Here is a 21,677-nt window from a genome sequence, read left to right as displayed (position 1 = left end):
TGGGGGTTTTCTGTAAGACGCCTGGTCTTATCTCTTTAAGTCAGTGTTGCCAAAAAAGGGACTGTTCTAGATTAAACAACACTTAAGAAATAGATAGTCAGATGCAACATATGGTCCTAGATTTGAACAAACCTGCTGATGTGTCCGACTTTTAGAAAATCTGTACATTGACTAAGTTCTACATGATATAAAAAAATGTAGTGATTGGAAAATCATTAACTGAAAATAAGTAGATTAAAAATAAATATGTAGACCAAGATGGTGGAACAGAAGCCTACACTGCTTGTTCCCCTGCAACCACCCCAGAGCACCAAATTTTAACAACTATCTGCACACAGAAAAGCACCATCACAAGAATCAACAGGTGAGCAAACACAGTACCTGGTTTTAACTTCATGTCCCTGAAAAAGGCATTGAGGAGGGCAGAAGAGACAGTTCTGAATCTCTGATGCCCTCTCCCATCCCCTGCCCACCCCCCATCCCCAGCACTAGCTATGCAGCATGGCGAAAGAATCTGTGCAAGTTAGTAGGAGAGTGCAGTGACTGGGGGATTTTGCATCGAACTCAGTGCTGCCCTGTCATTGAGTAGAAAATAAAGCTGTTCTGGGCTCAGACAGTGCCCATGCAAGGAGGGAGCAATGAAACTAGCCCTAGCCAGAAGGGAATCACCATCTCAGCAGTTGGAACCTGAGTTTCTTGCTACCATGGGCTGAAGTGCTCTGGGGTCCTAGGTAAACTTGAAAGGCAGTCTAGGAGACAAGGCCAGCAATTCCTAGACAAATTCCCAGTGCCAGGCTGGGCTTAGAGTTAGTGGACTAGGGTGGCATGTGAGCTAGGGAGACACCTGCTGGCATGAGTAAGGGAACAGTAAATCCGGCACCATCCCTCCTCCAATCCCAGGGAGTGCAGCTTGCAGCAACAAAAGTAACCCTTTCTTTTTGCTTAAGCAGAGAAGAGTGAATAGTAAAGAGGACTTTGTTTTGCATCCTGGTTACCAGCTCAGCCACAGCAGGGTAGGGCACCGGACAGAGTCATGAGGCCCCTTTTCTAGGCTTAGATGATATTTCTTACACCCATCCTAGGTCAAAAGGGAACCACCTGCCTTGAAGGGAGTGACTCAATTCTGGCAGGATTCTCTCCTGCTAACTAAAGACCCCTCGGGCCTTAAATAACCAGCAGTGATACCCAGGGAGTATGCTGCCGGCCTTGGGCTCTGAGACGTCCTGGCTTCAGGTGTGACCCAGCACATTCCCAGCTGTGATGACTACAGTGAAATATTCCTTCTGTTTGAGAAAAGCAGAGGAAAAAGTAAAGGTACCTTAGGTACCAGCTCAGCCACAGTAGGGTAGAGCACCAAGCAGGCTCTTGGGGTCCCCAGTACAGTTCTAGGTTTTTGGATAGCATTTCTGGAACTGCCCTGGATGAGAGGGGAGCAGGGTAAGTCTCCGGTCTAGCAGCATTTACCACGAACTCAGACAGAGAATTCAATAGCTCTTTTAAAGAAACTCAGAGAAATCTGAGATAATAGAGAAGGAATTCAGAATTCTATGAAATTAAATTTAACAAAGAGATTGAAATAATTAAAAAGAATCAAGCAGAAATTCTAGAATTGAAAAAGGTAATTGACATGCTGAAGAATGCATCAATCTCTTAGTAGCAGAATTGATAAAGCAGAAGAAAGAATTGGGGAGCTTGAAGAGAGGCTATTTGAAAATACACAGAGTAGACAAAAGAAAAAAGTATAGAAAACAATGACAGACTCCTACAATATCCAGAAAATAGCCTCAACAGTGCAAATCTAAGAGTTACTGGCCTTAAAGATGAGGTAGAGAAAGAGATGGTGCTAAAAAGTTTCTTTGAAGGGATAATAACAGAGAACTTCCCAAACCTAGAGAAAGATATTAACATTCAAGTACAAGAAGGTTACAGAACACCAAGCAGATTTAACCCAAAGAAGCATTTAATAATCAAACTCCCAAAGGTCAAGGATGAAGAAAGGATCCTAAAAGTAGCAAGAGAAAAGAAACAAATAACATACAATGGAGCTCCAAAACATCTGGCAGCAGACTATTCAGTGGAAACTTTAAGACCAAGAGACAGTGGCATGACACATTTAAAGTGCTAAAGGAGGCCAGGCGCGGTGGCTCACACCTGTAATCCCAGCACTTTGGGAAGCCCAGGCGGGCGGATCACAAGGTCAAGAGATCGAGACCATCCTGGCCAACATGGTGAAACCCCGTCTCTACTAAAAATACAAAAATTAGCTGGCCATGGTGGCGTGCACCTGTAGTCCCAGCTACTCCGGAGGCTGAGGCAGGAGAATTGCTTGAACCCAGGAGGCGGAGGTTGCAGTGAGCCAAGAGGCACCTGGCAACAGAGCGAGACTCTGTCTAAAATAAATAAATAAATAAATAAATAAAAAGTGCTAAAGGAAAACAAACAAAACAAACAAACAAACAAACAAACAAAAAACCTTTATTCTAGAATAGTACAACTCACCGGTAATAGTAAACACACAGAAAAACACAGAATAGTATAACACCATAATTGTGACGTATAAAATACTCCTTACTTAAGTAGAAAGACTAAATGATGAGCCAATCAAAAAGAACTGGCCTTACCTTACTTTGAATTCTACCACAGAGCTATAGTAACTGAAACAGCATGGTACTGACATGAAAACAGACACCTAGACCAATGGAACAGAACAGAGAACCTAGAAACAAATCCACACATCTATAGTGAATTCACCTTTGACAAAGGTGCCAAGAACATACATTGGGGAAAAGACAGTCTCTCTGATAAATGGTGCTGGGAAAACTGGATATCCATATTCAGAAGAATGAAACTTTCTCCTATCTCTCACTATATACAAAAATCAAATAAAAATGGATTAAAAATTAAATCTAAGACCTCAAACTATGAAACTACTGTAAGAAAACACTGGAGAAACTCTCCAGGACAGTGGTCTACGCAAAAATTTCTTGAGCATCCCCAAAAGCACAAGCAACCAAGGTAAAAATGGATAAATGGTATCACATCAAGTCAAAAAGCTTCCATACAATAAAGGAAACAACAAAAAAGTGAAGAGACAACCCACATAATAGGAGAAAATATTTGCAAACTACCCATTTGACGAGGGACTAATAAGAATATATAAAGAGCTCAAACAACTCTCTAGGGAACAATCTAATAATCCAGTCAAGAAATGGACAAAATATTTGAATAGACATTTCTCAAAAAGAGATACACAAATGGCAAACAGGCATATAAAATGTGCTCAACATCACTGATGATCAGAGAAATGCAAATCAAAAGTACAATGAGATATCATCTCACCCCAGCTAAAATGGCTTTTATCCAAAAGACAGGCAATAGCACATGATGGCAAGGATGTGGAGAAAAGGGAACCCTCATACACTGTTGATGGGAATGTCAATTAGTACAGCAACTATGGAGATAGTTTGGAGGTTCCTCAAACAACTAAAAATAGGGCTACCATGTGATCTGGCAATCCCCCTGCTGAATATATATTAAAAAGAAAGGAAATCAGTATATCAAAGAGATATCCATACTTCCACGTTTGTTGTGCAGCACTGTTCACGATAGCTAAGACTTAGAAGCAACCTAAGTGTCCATCAACAGAAGAATGGATAAAGAAAATGCGGTACATGCATACAATGGAGTACTATTCAGCCATTAAAGAATGAGATTCTGTCATTTGCAACAACATGAATGGAACTGGAGGTCACTATGTTAAGTGAAATAAGCCAGGCACCAAAAGACAAATATTGCATGTCCTCACTTTTTTTGTGGGTTCTAAAAACCAAAACAATTGAACTCATGGAGATAGTGAGGAGGGAATGGTTACCAGGGGCTGGGAAGGTAGTGGGAGATGATAGGGAGGTAGGGATGGTTACTGGGTATAAAAAAGACAGAAAGAAGTAAGATCTAGTATTTGATAGCACAACAGAGTGACTACAGTCAATAATAATTTAACTGTACATTTCAAAGTAACTAAAAGGTATAACTGGATTGTTTGTAATAGAAGGGATAAATGCTTGAGGAGATGGATAACCAATTTTCCATGATGTGATTTTTATGCATTGCATGCTTATATCAAAATATCTCATATACCCCATAAATATATACACATACTATGTACCCACAAAATTAAAAATGAGAAAAATTGTTTAGTGTATTCTATAATATCATTTGGGTAAAAAAAATCTACACAGAATATCTGCATGATATACACTAAGGAGCTAAAAGTTAGTATCACCTGGCTAATGAGAATATGGTGTTTTATTTTGGTTTATCTGTATACTGATTTTAATGCTGTAATAATAAAGGTGGTTTTAAATTAAAATTTTGAGGAAAAAATTGTAACAGATACACAGCTGGTACAGTTTAGATGATTTTGATTATAAATTTAAAAACTCATATTAACTTTATTCTTTTGAATATGTTCAAATATTTTCAAGGCTACTGCCCCAGTAGCAGGTAGGAGTTTAAGCACAGAATCCCTTTAATATTCTAGACTATTTTGTGTGACTCACAATTTTTTTTTTTTTACATTTTTAATAATAAAACTTTAGGAAAGACCTCTCTAACAAGTTTAGGGAAACAGAACCAGAATATGACAAGATGTTCTTACTAACACACCTGCCCAGTAACAGAAATACCAATATAAACACAATAAACAGCCTCTATAATTCTCTTCTAATATTACAACTCCAAATACTTTCCTTTACTACTGCAAAATAATTCATATAGACAGAAGAGTGCATAAAACATACTTACATGGTTTAAAGAATAATGGTAAAGTGAATACTTCACATGCTTTTTTCAGAAAAAGTGCTTAGGCAAAGTAATGTTCTAGAACCCTAGATCACTGACCTCCTCCACTCAGTCTCATCCCTGACAAGTCAAAGAATGAGGCACAGCACCCTACAGTCACCCTATCTGGTCTACAGTGTTGGAAACATCCTCTGTTCTCTCATCTCTATCCTGATTTGTGTTCCATATGTCTAACCACCACTTCCTGGTGTGACTAAGTCTCATGCCAAATCCATCCCAGACATTCTGTCTTGCTATTTCCAGGCCTCCTCCCCAGGATTTGGAGCCTGCCCTGGTCTGATATGATCCATCTGTTCACAGAAATTCTGCCCCTGTAAATATATCTCTTATTAACTCTCCTTTCCCTAATTGCCTGCCATCTCTGGAGCACTTCTGTAGCCTCTTGGAATTCCTGCTTGATATCCCATCTAGCTCAATGGTTGCTGTGGGATGGACCACTTCTGTGAGTGAAGATGTGATGGCTGTGCTCTATCCTTAGCGGGTGTTATGAATAGAAGACTTGGCTGCTTTTCCATTGGCTAGGAAAAGGTCCTGTGGTCAGTTCAGTTCCACCAGCCTTGGTTCTCACTTCTCCCCCAGCCTGTGGGGCCAATACCTCAGCATCTGAGTCTGTCTGAGTTATGACATCTTGACAGCTTCTTACAACTAAACTCTATCACCCTTACTGAAGTATAAAATATAATAAAGATGAACAATACTCCGGACACAAAAATTATTTCAAGAGCTTTCAGCAAGAACACTGGGGTATGTGTAAGAGAAACGAGGGTAGGCGGAGATTACAGGCATGCACCACCATGCCCAGCTAATTTTTGTATTTTTAGTAGAGACCAGGTTTTCACCACGTTGGCCAGGATGGTCACGATCTCATGACCTCATGATCCCTCCGCCTTGGCCTCCCAAAGTGCTCGGATTACAGGTGTGAGTCACGGCCCTCGGCCTGATATTTTCTAATATTGTGACATTGGGCAAATCACATAAGCTCCTTAGGTTACATTATCTTGCCTCATAGGATTGTTATGAGAAGAGAATATACACACAGTACATAGTAGTGCCTATCACACAATAGACAGTAAAGGGTCGTTGCTTGAATTGCTTTTAAAATCTTCAGTGTTTGTATGATATATTAAGGGTACATACTGAAAAACTCAAGGAATAATAAAAGATACGCTATAATATTTTCTGTGTAATAGCTTAAGTTTTTCAGAAATAGATTAGAACCTAACACCATATCTAGTGTAATCCTATTGGATAAAAAAATCAGCTTTGAACCCACCAGTAAATATATAAAAGGGTTCATAGAAACCAAAGAGTAGTTACATGTTTTCTTTACTGAATTGGGAGGCTGAAGTGGGCGAATCACAAGGTCAGGAGTTTGAGACCATCCTGGCAAACATGGTGAAACACTGTCTCTACTAAAAATATAAAAATTAGCTGGGCATGGTGGCAGGCACCTGTAATCCCAGCTACTTGGGAGGCTGAGGCAGGAGAATTGCTTGAACCTGGGAGGCGGAGGTTGCAGTGAGCCGAGATCGCACCAATGTACTCCAGCATGGGCAACAGAATGAGACTCCATTTCAAAAAAAAAAAAAAGAAAGAAAGAAAGAAACAATCAGATCAGAATTTGTATTCACAACTACTATATAACATTGCCTCCCTCTACTGTTGTTTTAGCCAAGTTTTGAATTCAAGTAACAATTCAAAATTTATTGATTTATAGATAAAATACTACATGGTAGGTATCACTAAGAAAGGCTAAAAAATGGTTAGCTTTTCAAAAGAAAGGTATCTTTGTGGGAGACACCCTGAGAGAGGGCTCAGAGTGGTATATGGAGCTGAAATAATTTCAAATGCAATAAGCTCACAAATCTTACAATGAAATGGATAGTTTATGTCTTCAAACCATGCAGGGAGCAAAAGGGATCATTTAACCTGGATAAGGTAGAGAGGAAGGGCAAGTGGGAGCAGACGGGGCACAAAATAGGAGCTTAAGAACACAACAAATGAGCTAGAAATCATTCACTCTTTCAACGATAGGGAATAGATAGGAAAGAAATGGGTTCAAGAGCAGTGAAGAATACAAATGAGGTTCTAGAAGATAGCCTTGTAAGGCAAAAACACTGTTGCCTAGAGTTTAAGCCAAAAGGTTATCCAGTTTCCTAATACTAGAAGCAGCCAGAGAGTCAGTAAATTCCCCAGGTGGGAAAAGGGTTTACTGTAAGTGAGATTCTGAACTAGAGTATGGACTGAAGAAAACAAAAGGAAATAAACAGACTTCTCATTACGTGAAGGGCTAGGAGTCATTGAAGTTATAGAAACGTGGCTGGAAAAGTATGGTTTGTCACTGCCTGTGCTTTAACTGGAAATATTAAGTGCAACAGAGTAGAGGCTGGGTGCTTGAATGCCTAAAAATCTGAGCAATACAGGCTCAACAGCACCAAACTGCAGATGTGAGATTCTTCCACTGCATGTAATTGAGAGATGGCTTCATTATCATGGTACCTGGATAGGGTGGTTAAATATGGATCATTTGCATTGTGAGGAATACTTGTAAAACAGTTTAGGCTTTTGCATAGAGAATATTTTTTTCTACCAAACCCAGTGAGGGCATGCATGGAACAAGGCAATGTGGATATGAGAGTAACAAGACACTGTCCTCTCTACTAGAGAACTTGTTTTCTTGTGGAAGACACAAGCACAGCTCAAGTGTTACCAGTGTTATGGCAGATGTATGCTGGCAATTGGATGAGGGAAGAATTAATGAAGCCATTTTTTTTTTTCCATGGGAAACAAGTAATGTGACCACGGCTTCTTGAAGCTGCTATTGGACTGAAGGAACAAAACGATGTCATCATTCATAGTGAAGGATAGTTCTCTGCATTTGCTGTGTTGGAATCTATGCAAGTTATCTTAAAATGGTATGGAGATAATTTACACATTAAGGAGGAGAGAGATGGTCTGAAATCAGATCTGACCAGAGAGATGTGCTCCCCAGACTCTTACAGAATTATTAAAATGCAGGATTTGTAGCAGTAGCAGTAGTCTCATCTTAAATAGTTTGGCTCACAGTCTATTTCTTTCTCCAGAATAAAAATCAGTTGGTACAGCAGTGAATACTGCATTATGTTCTAGGCTACTTTTTGACTACTGTCTTAGACATGTGAAAGAGAATGTCAGTGGTCAGTCCTGGACAGTGTTCCAGAAGCATGATATTTGCAGTTATGCAAGATATATGATTGAGATTGATAGCTTTGAGATTAAAAAAAAAGATAAAAAGATATATGATTGAGAGATCCACATCTACAATTTATTAATTTAAAAACTGACACAGGAATTCATGGAATTATTAATCAAATTAAGGGATCTGTAACTTGTGAAAAGTAGATAATTAAAATTTAAAAATACATTATGGTAGACAATCCAGTTGAAACTCTGTATTACCAGTTAATAAAAACCAGATTTAAATAGTTTTTGGAGGAAAATACCTTTCTTTTAGGAACTTTTTCAAGATGACTAGTCATCCTTAATGTCATTATTAAACATTTATTAACTTCCTAATATTTTTCAGTCCTTCAGCTTGGCATTAAGAATGTAACAAGGAAATGAACACAGTCTCTGTCCTTGAGGGCACTGCATGTCTGATCGCCACACTTATCTGTTAATACTGATTACAACACTGGGATAAAGACCACTAGATACCAGTTCTGCTGGGGAATGAAGGAAGACCTTATGGAATGGGAACGATCTGACCTGAGTTGTAAAGAATAACAGGGTTGCCAAGCAGGCAAGACAGGAAAAATCAAGGGAGGGAAGAAACAATATACTTAAAGGCACCGGGGAATAAAAGCACACGTATGAGACTATGGGGACACGACAATTCAATGCGATATGGGATCTTGGAATGGATCCTGGAACAGAAAAATTACATTTGCGGAAAACCTATTGTGAAATCCAAATAAATTCTGTGTTAACAGTATTGTATGAAGATTAATTTAGTTTTGATAAATATGCTCTAGCTTATATAAGAGGTTAACATAAGGAGAAGCTGGATGAAGGTTATATGGGAATTTCCTGTACTATTTTTGTAACTCTTCTATACATTTAAAATATCTTTAACCGCTATAAAAAGTACAGGCATACTGAGACAACTATATAGTTAAGTATGGCTGGAGCATGAAATTTTTCAATACAAAACAGCCTAGGGATTATCCCCAAATCGCTTACGTAAGAAAAACCTCAGGTGGTTCTAATACTCACCTCTGGTTTAGATTCCTTGGATTAAAGTATCATTGAGGAGGTGGAACTGACCAATTGTGCAATCAACTATTTAGACATGGTGGGTAAGTGTGACAAGAGAAGCCCGTGACAAGGTTTCTCTTCATGGCAGGAGTGGATGGAGACAAGATAAAATGCTCAGTTTTGGACATGCTGAGTGTGTGGCATCTTTGGGAAGACCAACTGAAGATGTAGGCTGGCAAAAGTTTTGCACTAGAGAAACGTACTTGGCGGTTAACAACATAGCTTACCTGCCCGAATGGAGGAGATGGATCTAGCAAGTATAAGACAGGGGTAGCCAAGGGCTAAACCCCTGGTAACATCAACATTTAAGGTATCTATAAAGACAGATGAGTCCTCAAAGAAGGAGAAGGATGAAACTCAGGAGCACATTGTCAGGCCAAGGAGTGTAGGATCTTCAAGAAGCATTATTAATAGTGCTTGATGCTATAGGGCAGTCAAGTATGGAAAGGTCTTTAAAATGTCTAGTGGCTTTATCCTTTGAGTGGGCACCAGTGACCTAAAGGAGAGAAACTTCAGTTGAGCAATGAGGATGTGAGGAAGCAGAGGCAGTGAGGGAAGACAGACTTTTCATGCAGGCCGCCTGTCATGATGGGAAGGGAAGAAGGAACATGGTGACTATTTTAAAAAATTTATGTTTTTTAAAAAAGGCTGGAACATGTTTATAATCAGTGTGAATACTGCCAGAAGAGATGCAGGAGGAAGAGAGAGGACATTAGGAGGGGCAGGGTCCCAGAAGAGTTAGGAGGGAGGGAGATCCTGAAGGAAGCAGGTGGAAGAATTAGTCTTGAAGAGACGGAATCCTGCCCCATCCCCTGAGACAGGAAGCAGGAGGGAAAGGAAGGATGCAGATAAGATTGTAGGTGGCAAGGAGAGAGCACAAGAAGTTAAGCAAGTTCCTGTCTGATGGCATCTGTTTTCTCTGTTAAGTAGCTTGGAAGTGGTGGAGTAGGGAGAATGGTAAGCTCTTCTAAATAGCTCTTGCGGGGACTGTGGGAGGAGCTTATTAGTTTGCCTGCAATGTTGATGGACCCACATCTATACCCAGGCAGATGCTAATCTATAACAACTGTATAATTTCTTCTAGCAATGCCCCAATCTGTCAGCATTCCCCTCTCCTAGCCCCAGCCCTAGAAGAAATTAGGGCTGGGGCTAGGGGAGGGCAATGCTGACAGATTGCAGGCACAGTAGAACTAAGGATTAAGAGATACCTTAGAAAGGAATGGGAAGAACATAGTCAGAGGGATCTACTGGAGTGAGAAAAAGACTGAAAAATAGGCATATTTAGAAAATCAGAAGGTTGAAAGGCTGTAGTCAGAATGTTGGGAGTTTACAATTTTTGATATGAAGTGGTTCTGGATGATTTTATCCACTCATCCACCCATCTACCCATCTATCTAATCAATGGGAGATTCTGATGGGTAGAGAGGCAACACAGCCTACAGTGTGGACATAATAAATTAGAAGGCAAATGAAGGTGGCTAGAGTTGAAGTGGCCAAGAAAACAAGAGGACAGGAAATTGGACAGTCAACCAGAAGGAGAATAATCTGAACTAGGAACTAGGCTGATTGTGGGAAACTAAACAGCCACTCACCACACCACTCCATCCCCCTGCCTCTTCCTCCCTGGACCTCAAAATACAAGTTGGTGGAAGATAGTAACTAGGACACATGGAAAATTGCAGCACTGTATGGGATGAGCCTTATAGAGGCTAGGGGAGCTCTTCACAAGAGGGTGGAGAAACAGCATCTCTGGAAGGCATTAAGGTATTTGCAGACAGCTGACCACTAGACACTAGACACCTGGCTTAAGAAGATGGGCTCTCTATTCCAGCAGCTATTACAGGAAGCCCTCTTAGCAGAGGAAAGTCAGGTTTCATTTAAGGTGGAACATTCTGGGAGGATTGAAGATGTAGCAGTATGAATTGGTTGGCACTGAAGGGGCTGTCTGCAGGTTACTTAAATAGTGATAAGTGCTAGGACCAAGTCTACCTATTAAGATATCTTAGCCTTTTTTCCCTGCTGTTCAGCTTATGTCTTCAGCTTGATACGCCTTTATATTAAACTTACCAGGCTATTTACTTTATAAACTTGCAAGTGTTTGTTTTTAAATTTCTCTTACAGTGTGTAATGAATGAAGTATCAGTCAAGTGATCAATTCTTCTACACCCAAGCCTGGGGAGGACAGATATGTTTCTGGCTTGTCTAAGATTTATTGATTATGGTTACAGGGGAGTCTGTTTTAGGAGAGTTGGGGGAGCATGTGGAGTTCTGTGGGCAGCAGGCTACATTGCAAACCCATCAGTCTATCTAAATGTTCAGATTCCCTTCATCTTTTCATTTTACTTATGAATGCAAACATACTATAGGAAAAGGTTACACTGAAGTTTGAGATAAGCAGAGAACAGTAGTTGCTACCTGGACTTGAGAAGTCCATCTCATAGGTAGTGACCAGTGAAATGGATGTGCTGGACTACTATGGACCAAGTTAAGGACTAGAATATAGTATAAGAACCTAAAAATGTGTAGAGAAAAATATGGGCCGCAAAGGTTTATGGACAAACTTTTAGGTAGAAAAGGTAAAATATATTAATCCGCAATAGGCTTTTACTGTCTATGTCATCATATTAAATTAATCCCTCTCCAACCAGGAAACAGCATCACCTTCTGTTTGGCTGACTTTGTACCTGGCTCTTTTCCTGCTCAAATGCCTTGGATTAGGAAGTCAATAAATCCCGCTATAGGAAGCAGATTCTCTACTAGGCAAAGGTCTAGCTTGGTTGAGTCGGGCCACTTCAGCCATGGTGGTGCTTGACAATCAACAGTGATGAATTTACAAAACCCCAATGTCTCCAAAGCAGATGGTATTATTACTATTCTCTTACTGGACCAGAGGGTGTTTCAGAACGTACTTCCAGTGACTAAAACTCCTCCACTAGAGTGAGTCAGAATGAATGGGGACTGGAGCACATAGTTACTGTCTTCCTAGGCCCCTCTTTTTGGATCCTCATAGCACTCTCCTTAAGAGATTTGACTTTTGAAAAACAAATTCGCTTCTGCTTATTCTTTCTTTATTTTTTTGCTTCATTCTCTTTTCTTAACTTTTTGCTTCGAATATTAACTTGCTTTCTGGCAAGTAGCTAAAGAAGGATAGCCAAATACATCCCTACAAAGTTAAGGAAGACAAGAATTCTAACAGAATGAAATACCAAAACTTCAGATTAAATACGGTTATTAGCAAATTAGCAATTCCAAAGGGAAGTCTGACTTATATGTGAACCAATTGGGGATATTACTGATGTCCTGAGAGCTATAAAGGGGGCTCTGGAAGGACAAAATCTCTAATGATGACTTATTAAGTTATTTTACGTACCCTCCTAGAGCTATGATACGCAGATTTTTATAGATTTCAGTTTACTTCCATTGGAAACCACTCCAAATACGTAATCAATCAAGTAATGTTGAAAATGACCTTTAAAAGGGGTCTTTTCCCTTAGGATTCCTTTGACCCTGCCCTAAAGGGTGAGTCCAGGTCCTTGAAGAAGTATTTACCGTAACAGCTCTGTAAGAACGGTTTCCTTAGAGCACATTCAGAAATGAAGTCCAGCCATTGCTACAAAGACTATCTCACAAATTTAAGGCCAAATTAGGATACTAACAGCCTTCAGCACAGCAGATTTCTTCTTAGCTCACTGCAGAATTGAGTCTTTTTTTTTTTTGAGATGGAGTTTCACTCTTGTTACCCAGGCTGGAGTGCAATGGCACGATCTCGGCTCACTGCAACCTCCGCCTCCTGGGTTCAGGCAATTCTCCTGCCTCAGCCTCCCGAGTAGCTGGGATTATAGGCACACACCACCATGCCTAGCTAATTTTTTGTATTTTAGTAGAGACGGGGTTTCACCATGTTGACCAGGATGGTCTCGATCTCTTGACCTCGTGATCCACCCGCCTCGGCCTCCCAAAGTGCTGGGATTACAGGCGTCAGCCACCATGCCCGGCCCGGGATTGAGTCTTTTAAACTAATACTTTACATGAAGAGCAAGTAGGTTTTCACCAATACTCTACTAAAAACCAGAGCTATTCTCTGTATCGTATCTCCAAGACAGATTTAAAGATACATTTTAAAGGCATTTTTTTTTTTTCATCACTCATCAACCTTTGATATCACGGACAGCACCTGTCAATGAATGACACGGAATATAGTTTATAAAAATCCAAGACAATTAATGTTCCTTCAAAACCTTACCATAAACATTACTGTCAAGATTATATGACAGAAAAGTGGTCCTTAGTTACATAAAAGTCCAGAATTGAAAAGTATAAAACAAGGCTAAGTCTAAATTTCTGTCTCTTCCTATTTTTGTTTGGATGAAATGAAAAAAAAGGAATTATTAATATTATAAAGTAACACTTGTCCACTAACAAAAAATTTAAGCAATGTTGAAAATAAAAAGTCATCATTAATATTTTAGGATATCATTCCAAGCATCTCTCTATGCACATATATACATAAGAACATACAGTTAAACAATTTTATAAAAATGATATTATACTAAATATATGCATGTATAAAGTGTTATTAGTAGGCACTTTTCTATGCATATAAAATTATCTTCTAAACATGATTTCTGCACAGATATAGTATTTCATTCACTGTATGGGTATAACTAAATTTAATCAGATCTATGTTATTGGCAACTTAAATTACTTCCGTGTTTTCCATATTTTAAGCAATCTGCAATGATCATCCTTGAATCATCTTTGCTCACCTTGTCTTACTATCTTCTCCCCAAAAATACCAAGATGTGTGGGATGGCTGAATCTAAGGATATACACATTTAAAATTTATCTATGTATGGCCAAGCTGCCCTCCAGAAACACAATACTGTTCATATTTCTTCTATAAATGCATGAGACTGTTTCCCTTAACCTTGCTCTCCAATTCTGAGCTTTAAAAATCTCTCCCAATCTGATAGGCAAAAAGGTTTTGAATTTTTTAACTTAAACAGATTCCTTTACTTATTCATGCTTTTATTGTATACATTTCCATTTATTATTTTTAAATAGCCTGTTGGTAGCATTTAACAATTTTTCCTTTTCTTACTGATTTTTGATAACTTTGGTCAATTAGGAATAGTAATCCTTTATAACGATTGCTTATGGGGTTATAAAGCAACTCTTTACAATCTGTTTTGCAACTATATTTCAGTTTGTAATGTGTTTTCAGCCTAGATTATGATTATTTTATCATAATAAAACTTCAATAAATATCTTAAATTTTATGTAGCCAAATTTACTCTATTTTTAAATTTGATTTCTAACATTTAAGACATCCTTAGAAAGGTCCTTTTCACCTGTAGATTATAAAATGTTCACCCATATTTTTAAGGCTCATACAGTTTTATTTCCTTTTTTTCTTTTTTGAGATGGAGTTTCGCTCTTGTTGCGCAGGCTGGAGCACAATGGCATGATCTTGGCTCACTGCAGCCTCCTCCTCCTGGGTTCAAGCAATTCTCCTGCCTCAGCCTCCCAAGTAGCTGGGATTACAGGCATGTGCCACCACTCCTGGCTAGTTTTGTATTATTAGTAGAGATGGGGTTTCACCATGTTGGCCAAGCTGGTCTTGAACTCCTGACTTCAGGAGATCCACCTGCCTCAGCCTCCCAAAGTGCTAGGAATACAGGCATGAGCCACCAGACCTGGTCCAGTTTTATTTCTTACATTCAATCTGGAATGTGTTTTCACATAAGAGGAAGGTAGGAATTCAGTTCTTCCCCACTTCCCCTAATACCCATTTTATTTATCTCAACACCACTTATTAAATGGGCTATATTTTTAGCTAATAATTTGAAACACACAAATACACTTTTTCTCCCCATATTTCTTTTTAAATAATTAACTCAAGGCTGCATTGATCAGCAGGCTGTGTGCCTTTCTGCCATGGCAGAAGAAGACTATGTATTACGCTGGTAATATGGTTTCACAATCAGAAACTACAAGTGGCCATAAGCCGAAACTGAACGTGTTGGCTCAGCAGTATGAGGAAGAAAAATACAAGTTGTTATACTTGGCAAGTATTTCACAACTCTGTAAATAAGAATCACTAAATAACCCTATTCATAAGAAAACTCAGCTACTTGGGGTTTTTTCTGTGGAGCGAATGCTTCCTAATGGATCTATACAATGTAGGACTGCCCCAAATTAGAAAACCTACACACACCATACTGAGTTTCTCTTGTGGTTGAGGACACATTTTTCACACTCAAATAAATTTCCCTTTATGGATTAGGATTCTCAGTACTAAGTCAATCTTTGTGCAAGAGCTTCAACTGAGCCAAAGTCCTATTTTTGAGAAAAGTTTTGGCCCTGACAACAGGCACATGGACAGGCCTCTGTCTAGGAATCAATACCTGTTTGACCCCCACCTGTTTGTGAAACAAACATAATACCTGTTTGTGAACATTTGTTCATGTGGAGAAGTGAGCTCTGCTACCTGTCCTCCAGCATCTTAAGCATATGCATGTCTAATCAGCAACTGACAATCTTGGTACGTATGGTTCACACTCATGAAGAGAAGTCAACCAGGACTTGACTGGAAAACGAGCACTGCCAAAGAAGCACCCTAGACCCATAGGTGAGAGGGTCCATGTGATATGCTATGAAAAGTGATTCATTGTCTTATATATTATTAGGAAACTGGGAGCCCCATCTTAATTATCTCAGCCCTACCTTTTCTGAGCTAAAAGTTAATTCTACAAAGACATTTATATGAAGTACCATTTATGTTTTTGAAAATCGAAGCTCAAGACATTACCTGTCATATTATGTATCTTATCGGGGAGCCTTAGACCTAAAGGTGAGATAAATAGATCATCCCTGCAGTCTAGTACATTTATTCCTCTGTTTGCTTTTCTGGTTACTATGCTTTAAAATATTTTTGTTTCTTTCTATTTCAACATTGTTCGCTTTGTTAGCTCCTTTTTACTTTATGAAGAGAGAATGTAAATGCCAGAAACAGAAGGATTTGGCTGTTTTGTTTGCCACTATTTCCCCAGCACCTAGAACAGTGCCTGGCTGTAGTTTGTGGTCAATAAATATGTTGAACAAATAATAAGAAAATGAATGATTAAAGAAATAGAAGCTGAAATATACATTCTATAAAAATAGAATATACCCAGTGTGTTATATATCGCCTCTCATTTGGTTAGCAATCCAAAGAAAGTTTTTGCTTGTAATCTCTTATTCATTCAATAATCTTCATTGCACATCTATCACATGTCAGAATCCCTCTACATACCTGTTGATCTCAAGGGGCTCATAAATCTAACAGGGTAAGCTGACTGATTAACAGATAGTTCTGGGGCAGTATGATGAGAGCAATGGTAAGAGATGTGTGCAGATACCAAGGAGTTCAAGGAAGGGGAATTGGCTAGCTGAGAATATAGGGAGTTGGGCCAGGAAGCAGGCGACAGTTCCTGAGGGAGGTTGTGGCCCAGGTGAGCCTCTGGGGATGAGCAGAAGATACTCAGAGGAAGAGGCAGGGGAAGTCTGACTCCAGGAGCCACAAGAGCAGGGAAGAGCAGAAAGAGCCAGCAGCAGAGGATGAAGAACTAGAAACTGCAGCATCAAGAGGCTGGAAGTGGTGAGGAGCGAGGCAGTAGGGAGGTAGAAGGCTGGCATGCCCTGAGATGCCTGAAATTTATTCTCTCAGCAAGAAGCTTTTGAAAGGGTCTTAAACTGGGGAGTGACATGGCTGGATATGCTCCTTAGATCAATGACCCTAATGTCTGGGCTAGAAGGAGACAAGACCCAGGTCGGCAGGACCAGTTATCATAGGTGACAGTTGATAAGGTCCGGCTATTACACAGTTACAGAAATGCAGAAATGCAAAGGAATATTTTGGATAAAATTGCCTGTGCACTTAAAAATACATTTTTTTAATCCTATAGTTCATTATTACTAGTATTCTCAGATAATTACAAGGGGTTCTTCTTTTGCAAGCTTTCTTTTTGTTGCCTACTACAATACACTTAGTTCCAATTTTGTTTTTATGATAATTCTTGATTTACAAGAACCTCTAAAGTTGTCATGATAAAATACAGCCACTTCTCTGCCTGCTTAGTAACAATAGCAGACAAGAAAAAGAGTAATGCTGACCTTACCAAATCGACTTCTGGGGATATACAGACCTAGATAACAAAGTGAATACTGTAGTATTTAAAGTTATTTGTAAGGTTTACTTAATCCTATTACAGCAATGGAAGGAACTTAAAGAACAATATAGATTTACCCACATATCTACCCCTAAATTAGGATGAAAAAAAATCATCTCTAAAATATGTTCTAGAACATAACAAAATATAGAAACAACACTTTCAAAAAGAAATTCTCTCTGAGAGCAATCTTACAAAAGAGTATTCTTTTCTGTCATTTTTTTCCTCTTTTCAAAATGATGATAAGATAGTGAGGTACTATTTCTGCACTACGTTTTACTGCCTATCGCCACCATCTGACTGATGTTACCTTATGCACGATGAGCTCGTGAGTGCCATCTGGAAGAGTCCTACCATCTTCTTGCATCAGAGGGACAAAAGAGAACCCAAACAGCTTCTTCTCTCCTTTCTCCTTTGCTGTAAAAGACAAAATTACTTGCTTATTTAAGTGTATCTATGTTCAGGTATATAGTTTGTCAAGAAGCATGATGATTGAGAAATACAACCCATATACAACAGTTCCCACTACACAATGGAGCACAGCTTTTCTGACAGGCCTTCTATCTAAAGCAGCTACCCTCTAATAACCCTCTTTCTGCCCCCCATCTGAAACCTACATTTCTTGCCTAATTTTCCTTATGGGAGTTACTATTTGAAATTGTTTTTTTTTTTGAGATGGAGTTTCGTTCTTTGTTACCCAGGCTGGAGTGCAATGGTGCGATCTCGGCTCACCGCAACCTCCGCCTCCTGGGTTCAGGCAATTCTCCTGCCTCAGCCTCCTGAGTAGCTGGGATTATAGGCACACACCACCATGCCCAGCTAATTTTTTGTATTTTTAGTAGAGACAGGGTTTCACCATGTTGACCAGGATGGTCTCGATCTCTTGACATTGTGATCCACCCGCCTCGGCCTCCCAAAGTGCTGGGATTACAGGCGTGAGCCACCGCGCCCAGCCCTGAAATTGTTTTTTAAAAATCTGTGGGTTGCCTGTTTCTTCTTTTTATCTCTATGTACCATTGAGGGCAGGGATCTTATCTGTTTTATTTTATAGTCTCAAAGACTGCTAAGAGCATAGTTGGTGCTCAATAAATATATGAATGAACAAGTGAATGAATGAAAGTGAAATGCTTTGTTCTGATTACTATCCATGGAAAAGGAATTTCTAAGCTCTATCCATGGAAAGGAAACCCTGGTCTATGAGAGAACTTCTTTCCCTATATCCACATACGTAAGTAAAGTCCTATGACAGTTACCTCCTTGTAGTAAGTTAGGCATGTTGAAAGACAATATGAATATTAAATTTATAGTTTAATAAGGGCTCACTACCCTGGAAGCAGGAAATGAGGTGATGAGGTTTTCAGATGCCTAATTAAGAATTACAATAGCTTGAAATGCCAAGGATCATTAGCAATTATTTATAGATAAGGAAATTGAGGTCATAGATGCTAGGATCTCTTAAGTACCATTCCAGTTCTTTCTAGCAAGATTTTTTATTTTTTTCCCCTCAAAAAATGGAGAAAGCGTTAACAGAACCTTGTTTGGTGACCTGAGTCTCCCCTTGTACTTCGATGGGCAGAGAGGAGTTCTCCAGGGCCAGCAGCCTGCTAAGGACTGGATGGTTACTCTTTCATGAGTGGAACATTACACTTGAACAGAAATGTTCAACTTTGGGATGCAGTGAGATCTGAGCTGGAGGAGTGAGGTATGATGATCCTGAAGATCAGACAAGAGGTTTAGCAACACAGCATTCCCTTATAATTGCTCCAGGCATTTAACCACAGGGAAGTGGAGCCTCACACAGAAAACTGTAATTTTGTCTGGCTGGTGCTGGCCCCTAATATGAGGACATCCCTGAAAATGTGATTATAGCAAAGGACTTTCTTTTAAAATCATTAATTTCAACCCCAAAGAGAAACTGGAAAAAGAATTGATGTTTTTTAAAAAGTCAAGCAGGGCCGGGCGTGGTGGCTCACGCCTGTAATCCCAGCACTTTGGGAGGCCGAGGCAGGTGGATCACGAGGTCAACAGATTGAGACCATCCTGGTCAACATGGTGAAACCCCGTCTCTACTAAAAACAATTCAAACAATTAGCTGGGCATGGTGGTGCGTGCCTGTAATCCCAGCTACTCAGGAGGCTGAGGCAGGAGAATTGCCTGAACCCAGGAGGCGGAGGTTGCGATGAGCCGAGATCATGCCATTGCACTCCAGCCTGGGTAACAAGAGCGAAACTCCGTCTCAAAAAAAAAAAAAAAAAGTCAAGCAAAAATCACACCAAAGATCTCTAGGAACAGATTTCCACATATATGATAGTACTGGAACTTGAATCTATAGGTCCATTTAAGAAGAACTGACATCTTGATGATATTAAGTCTTCCTATGCACAACCATAACTCTTGTATCCTTTATAGCAAAACTTATCAAAACTTATGTCTATACCCATTGCTCCCTCTTATGCCCCTCCATCTCATTCTTAACTCATGTTTATCACTACAGATTCACTAAAGCCACTTTTCAGGTAAAATGAGTTCCATGATGCCAAATCAAATTATTTGTCCTCATCTTATTTGATCTACCACTAGCACCTGACATGTGTGATCAATCCTCTCTTGAAAAACTGCCTTCATAGCTCCTGGATTCTCTTCTTTCTGGATTGGCTTTCAACCTACTAGATAGTTCTTCTTAATGTCATTTAATGCCTCCTTCTCGTTCTCCCAGCTCTAAATCTGGTGAGTACACCAGAGACTCATCCTTGGATTCCCCTTTGCTATCTAAACTTACCACCTAGGAACCCAATCAGTCTCAGGCTTTAGAAATCATCAAAATTAGTGATGTGTTGGACCTGGATCATACAGGTCAACAAGAGCTGAGTGCGCACATCTCTCCTCAATTCGACATTCAATGATGTCATGTTGGAAGCTTGAAAGTGCCCATGTGGGAGAATGTTCTCATTCCCAAGTTTCCAACCTGGACATCACTTAACTGCCTACCTGACATCTTGAGTGTCTAACAGACATTTCCGATTTAACATGTCTAAAATGCAATGTTTGATTTTTGTTCCCCAAACAGATTCTTCCTGTTGTCTTCCCCACTTAATTAAATGACCAGGCCAACACCTGTGGGTCAGCCCTGACTTCTCTCTTTCTTTTATATCCAATCTGTTAATATTCTGTAAAAAAGAATTGAATCACCATCGAAATGCATAATACTTTAAATCTCTTACTTAGAAGACTAAAAAAAGCTTCCCAACTGGTCTTTCTGTTCCCAACCAGACTACCTATAATCTGTTATCTGTACAGTAGCCAGACTTATCTTCACTCCAAATCCTCTAGTGGTTCTTCTCAATTCAAAGAAAATGCACAGTCCTCATCATGAAATAGACTATACAAGATCTGGCACCTCTGCTACCTCCCTGGGCTCTTGCGATTCCTTGAAAATGCCAACCATGTTTCAACCTCGAGCCTTTTGTATGGTCCTCTCTGCCTGGAATATTGTTTCCCCAGACAGAATAGTCTCAATGGCTCAGGCCTCCACTTCTTTCAGTTTGTTGCCAACACATGTCCTTATAAGAGAGGTCTTCCCTGACTGCCCCATGTAAAATAGCAACACAGTACCATCGCATTCTACTCCTGAGTTGCAATTTAAGTCTTCTTCACTGCACTTCATCACTTGCTATCTGATATATTATGTACTTAGTTTCCCAGCTACTATCTGTCTTCCCTCTCTGGAATGAAAGCTCTGTGAGAGGGGTGATTTTCTTGTGCTCACTGATGTGTCTCCAGTACCCAGTAAAGTGCTTGGCATATAGTGGGTGTTCAATAAATATTTATTTCATGAATAACTGATGTTTTTGAGCAAATATATGTACACACAGAAATATTTGGAAGCCCACTTTATAAAATGATTGCATTGGTTATTTGTAGTTTGTGGTATTAGCAAGATTTTTTCCTTCTTCTTTATACTTTGCTGTTTCTTCTGAGATTTAATTACGAAGATTAAAAGAAAAAACCTATGAGCAATTTTTGAAGTACAGGGACAAGAAGGCAGAGATCTAACAGATTTTACTGAAAATAGCCTTTATTTCCAAGTTCTGAATTAGAATAATTATCTCTAAATGCTCTTTCTCTCCTTCCCCACTATTTCAATTTTAGTTTTCTCTATCTTTTTCTTACCTTAAAGCTCAAAGCTCATATTAGGCCCAAGTGAGAATTTATAACAAAGATTGATGGAAGAAATGTATGGCACCATTCCAAGTCATTTATGTTTTTCTGCTTCAAGTCCTTTGCATAAACTTTTTCTTGGAATTTGGAAGA

At 39.4% G+C, this 21,677-nt stretch overlaps 1 protein-coding gene across 3 annotated transcripts in view; it reads right to left on the bottom strand.

The window, feature by feature from the left end:
• The window catches only part of DOCK4 (dedicator of cytokinesis 4), a 488,208-nt gene that overhangs the window by 154,391 nt on the left and 312,140 nt on the right, over positions 1-21,677 (bottom strand). For all 3 annotated transcript variants that reach the window (XM_064374405.1, XM_064374410.1, XM_064374414.1), the window contains exon 16: positions 17,677-17,783. In XM_064374405.1, the coding sequence (XP_064230475.1) occupies positions 17,677-17,783 (107 nt within the window). The remainder of the gene's footprint in view (positions 1-17,676; positions 17,784-21,677) is intronic.

This window comes from Aotus nancymaae, unplaced genomic scaffold, assembly GCF_030222135.1.
Source record: "Aotus nancymaae isolate 86718 unplaced genomic scaffold, 86718_ANA_hifiasm-v0.15.2.pri h1tg000002l, whole genome shotgun sequence".
Taxonomy (NCBI): Eukaryota; Metazoa; Chordata; class Mammalia; order Primates; family Aotidae; genus Aotus; species Aotus nancymaae.
The sequence above is the reverse complement of the archived record's forward strand: the minus strand, read 5'-3'. Positions and strand labels throughout refer to the sequence as shown.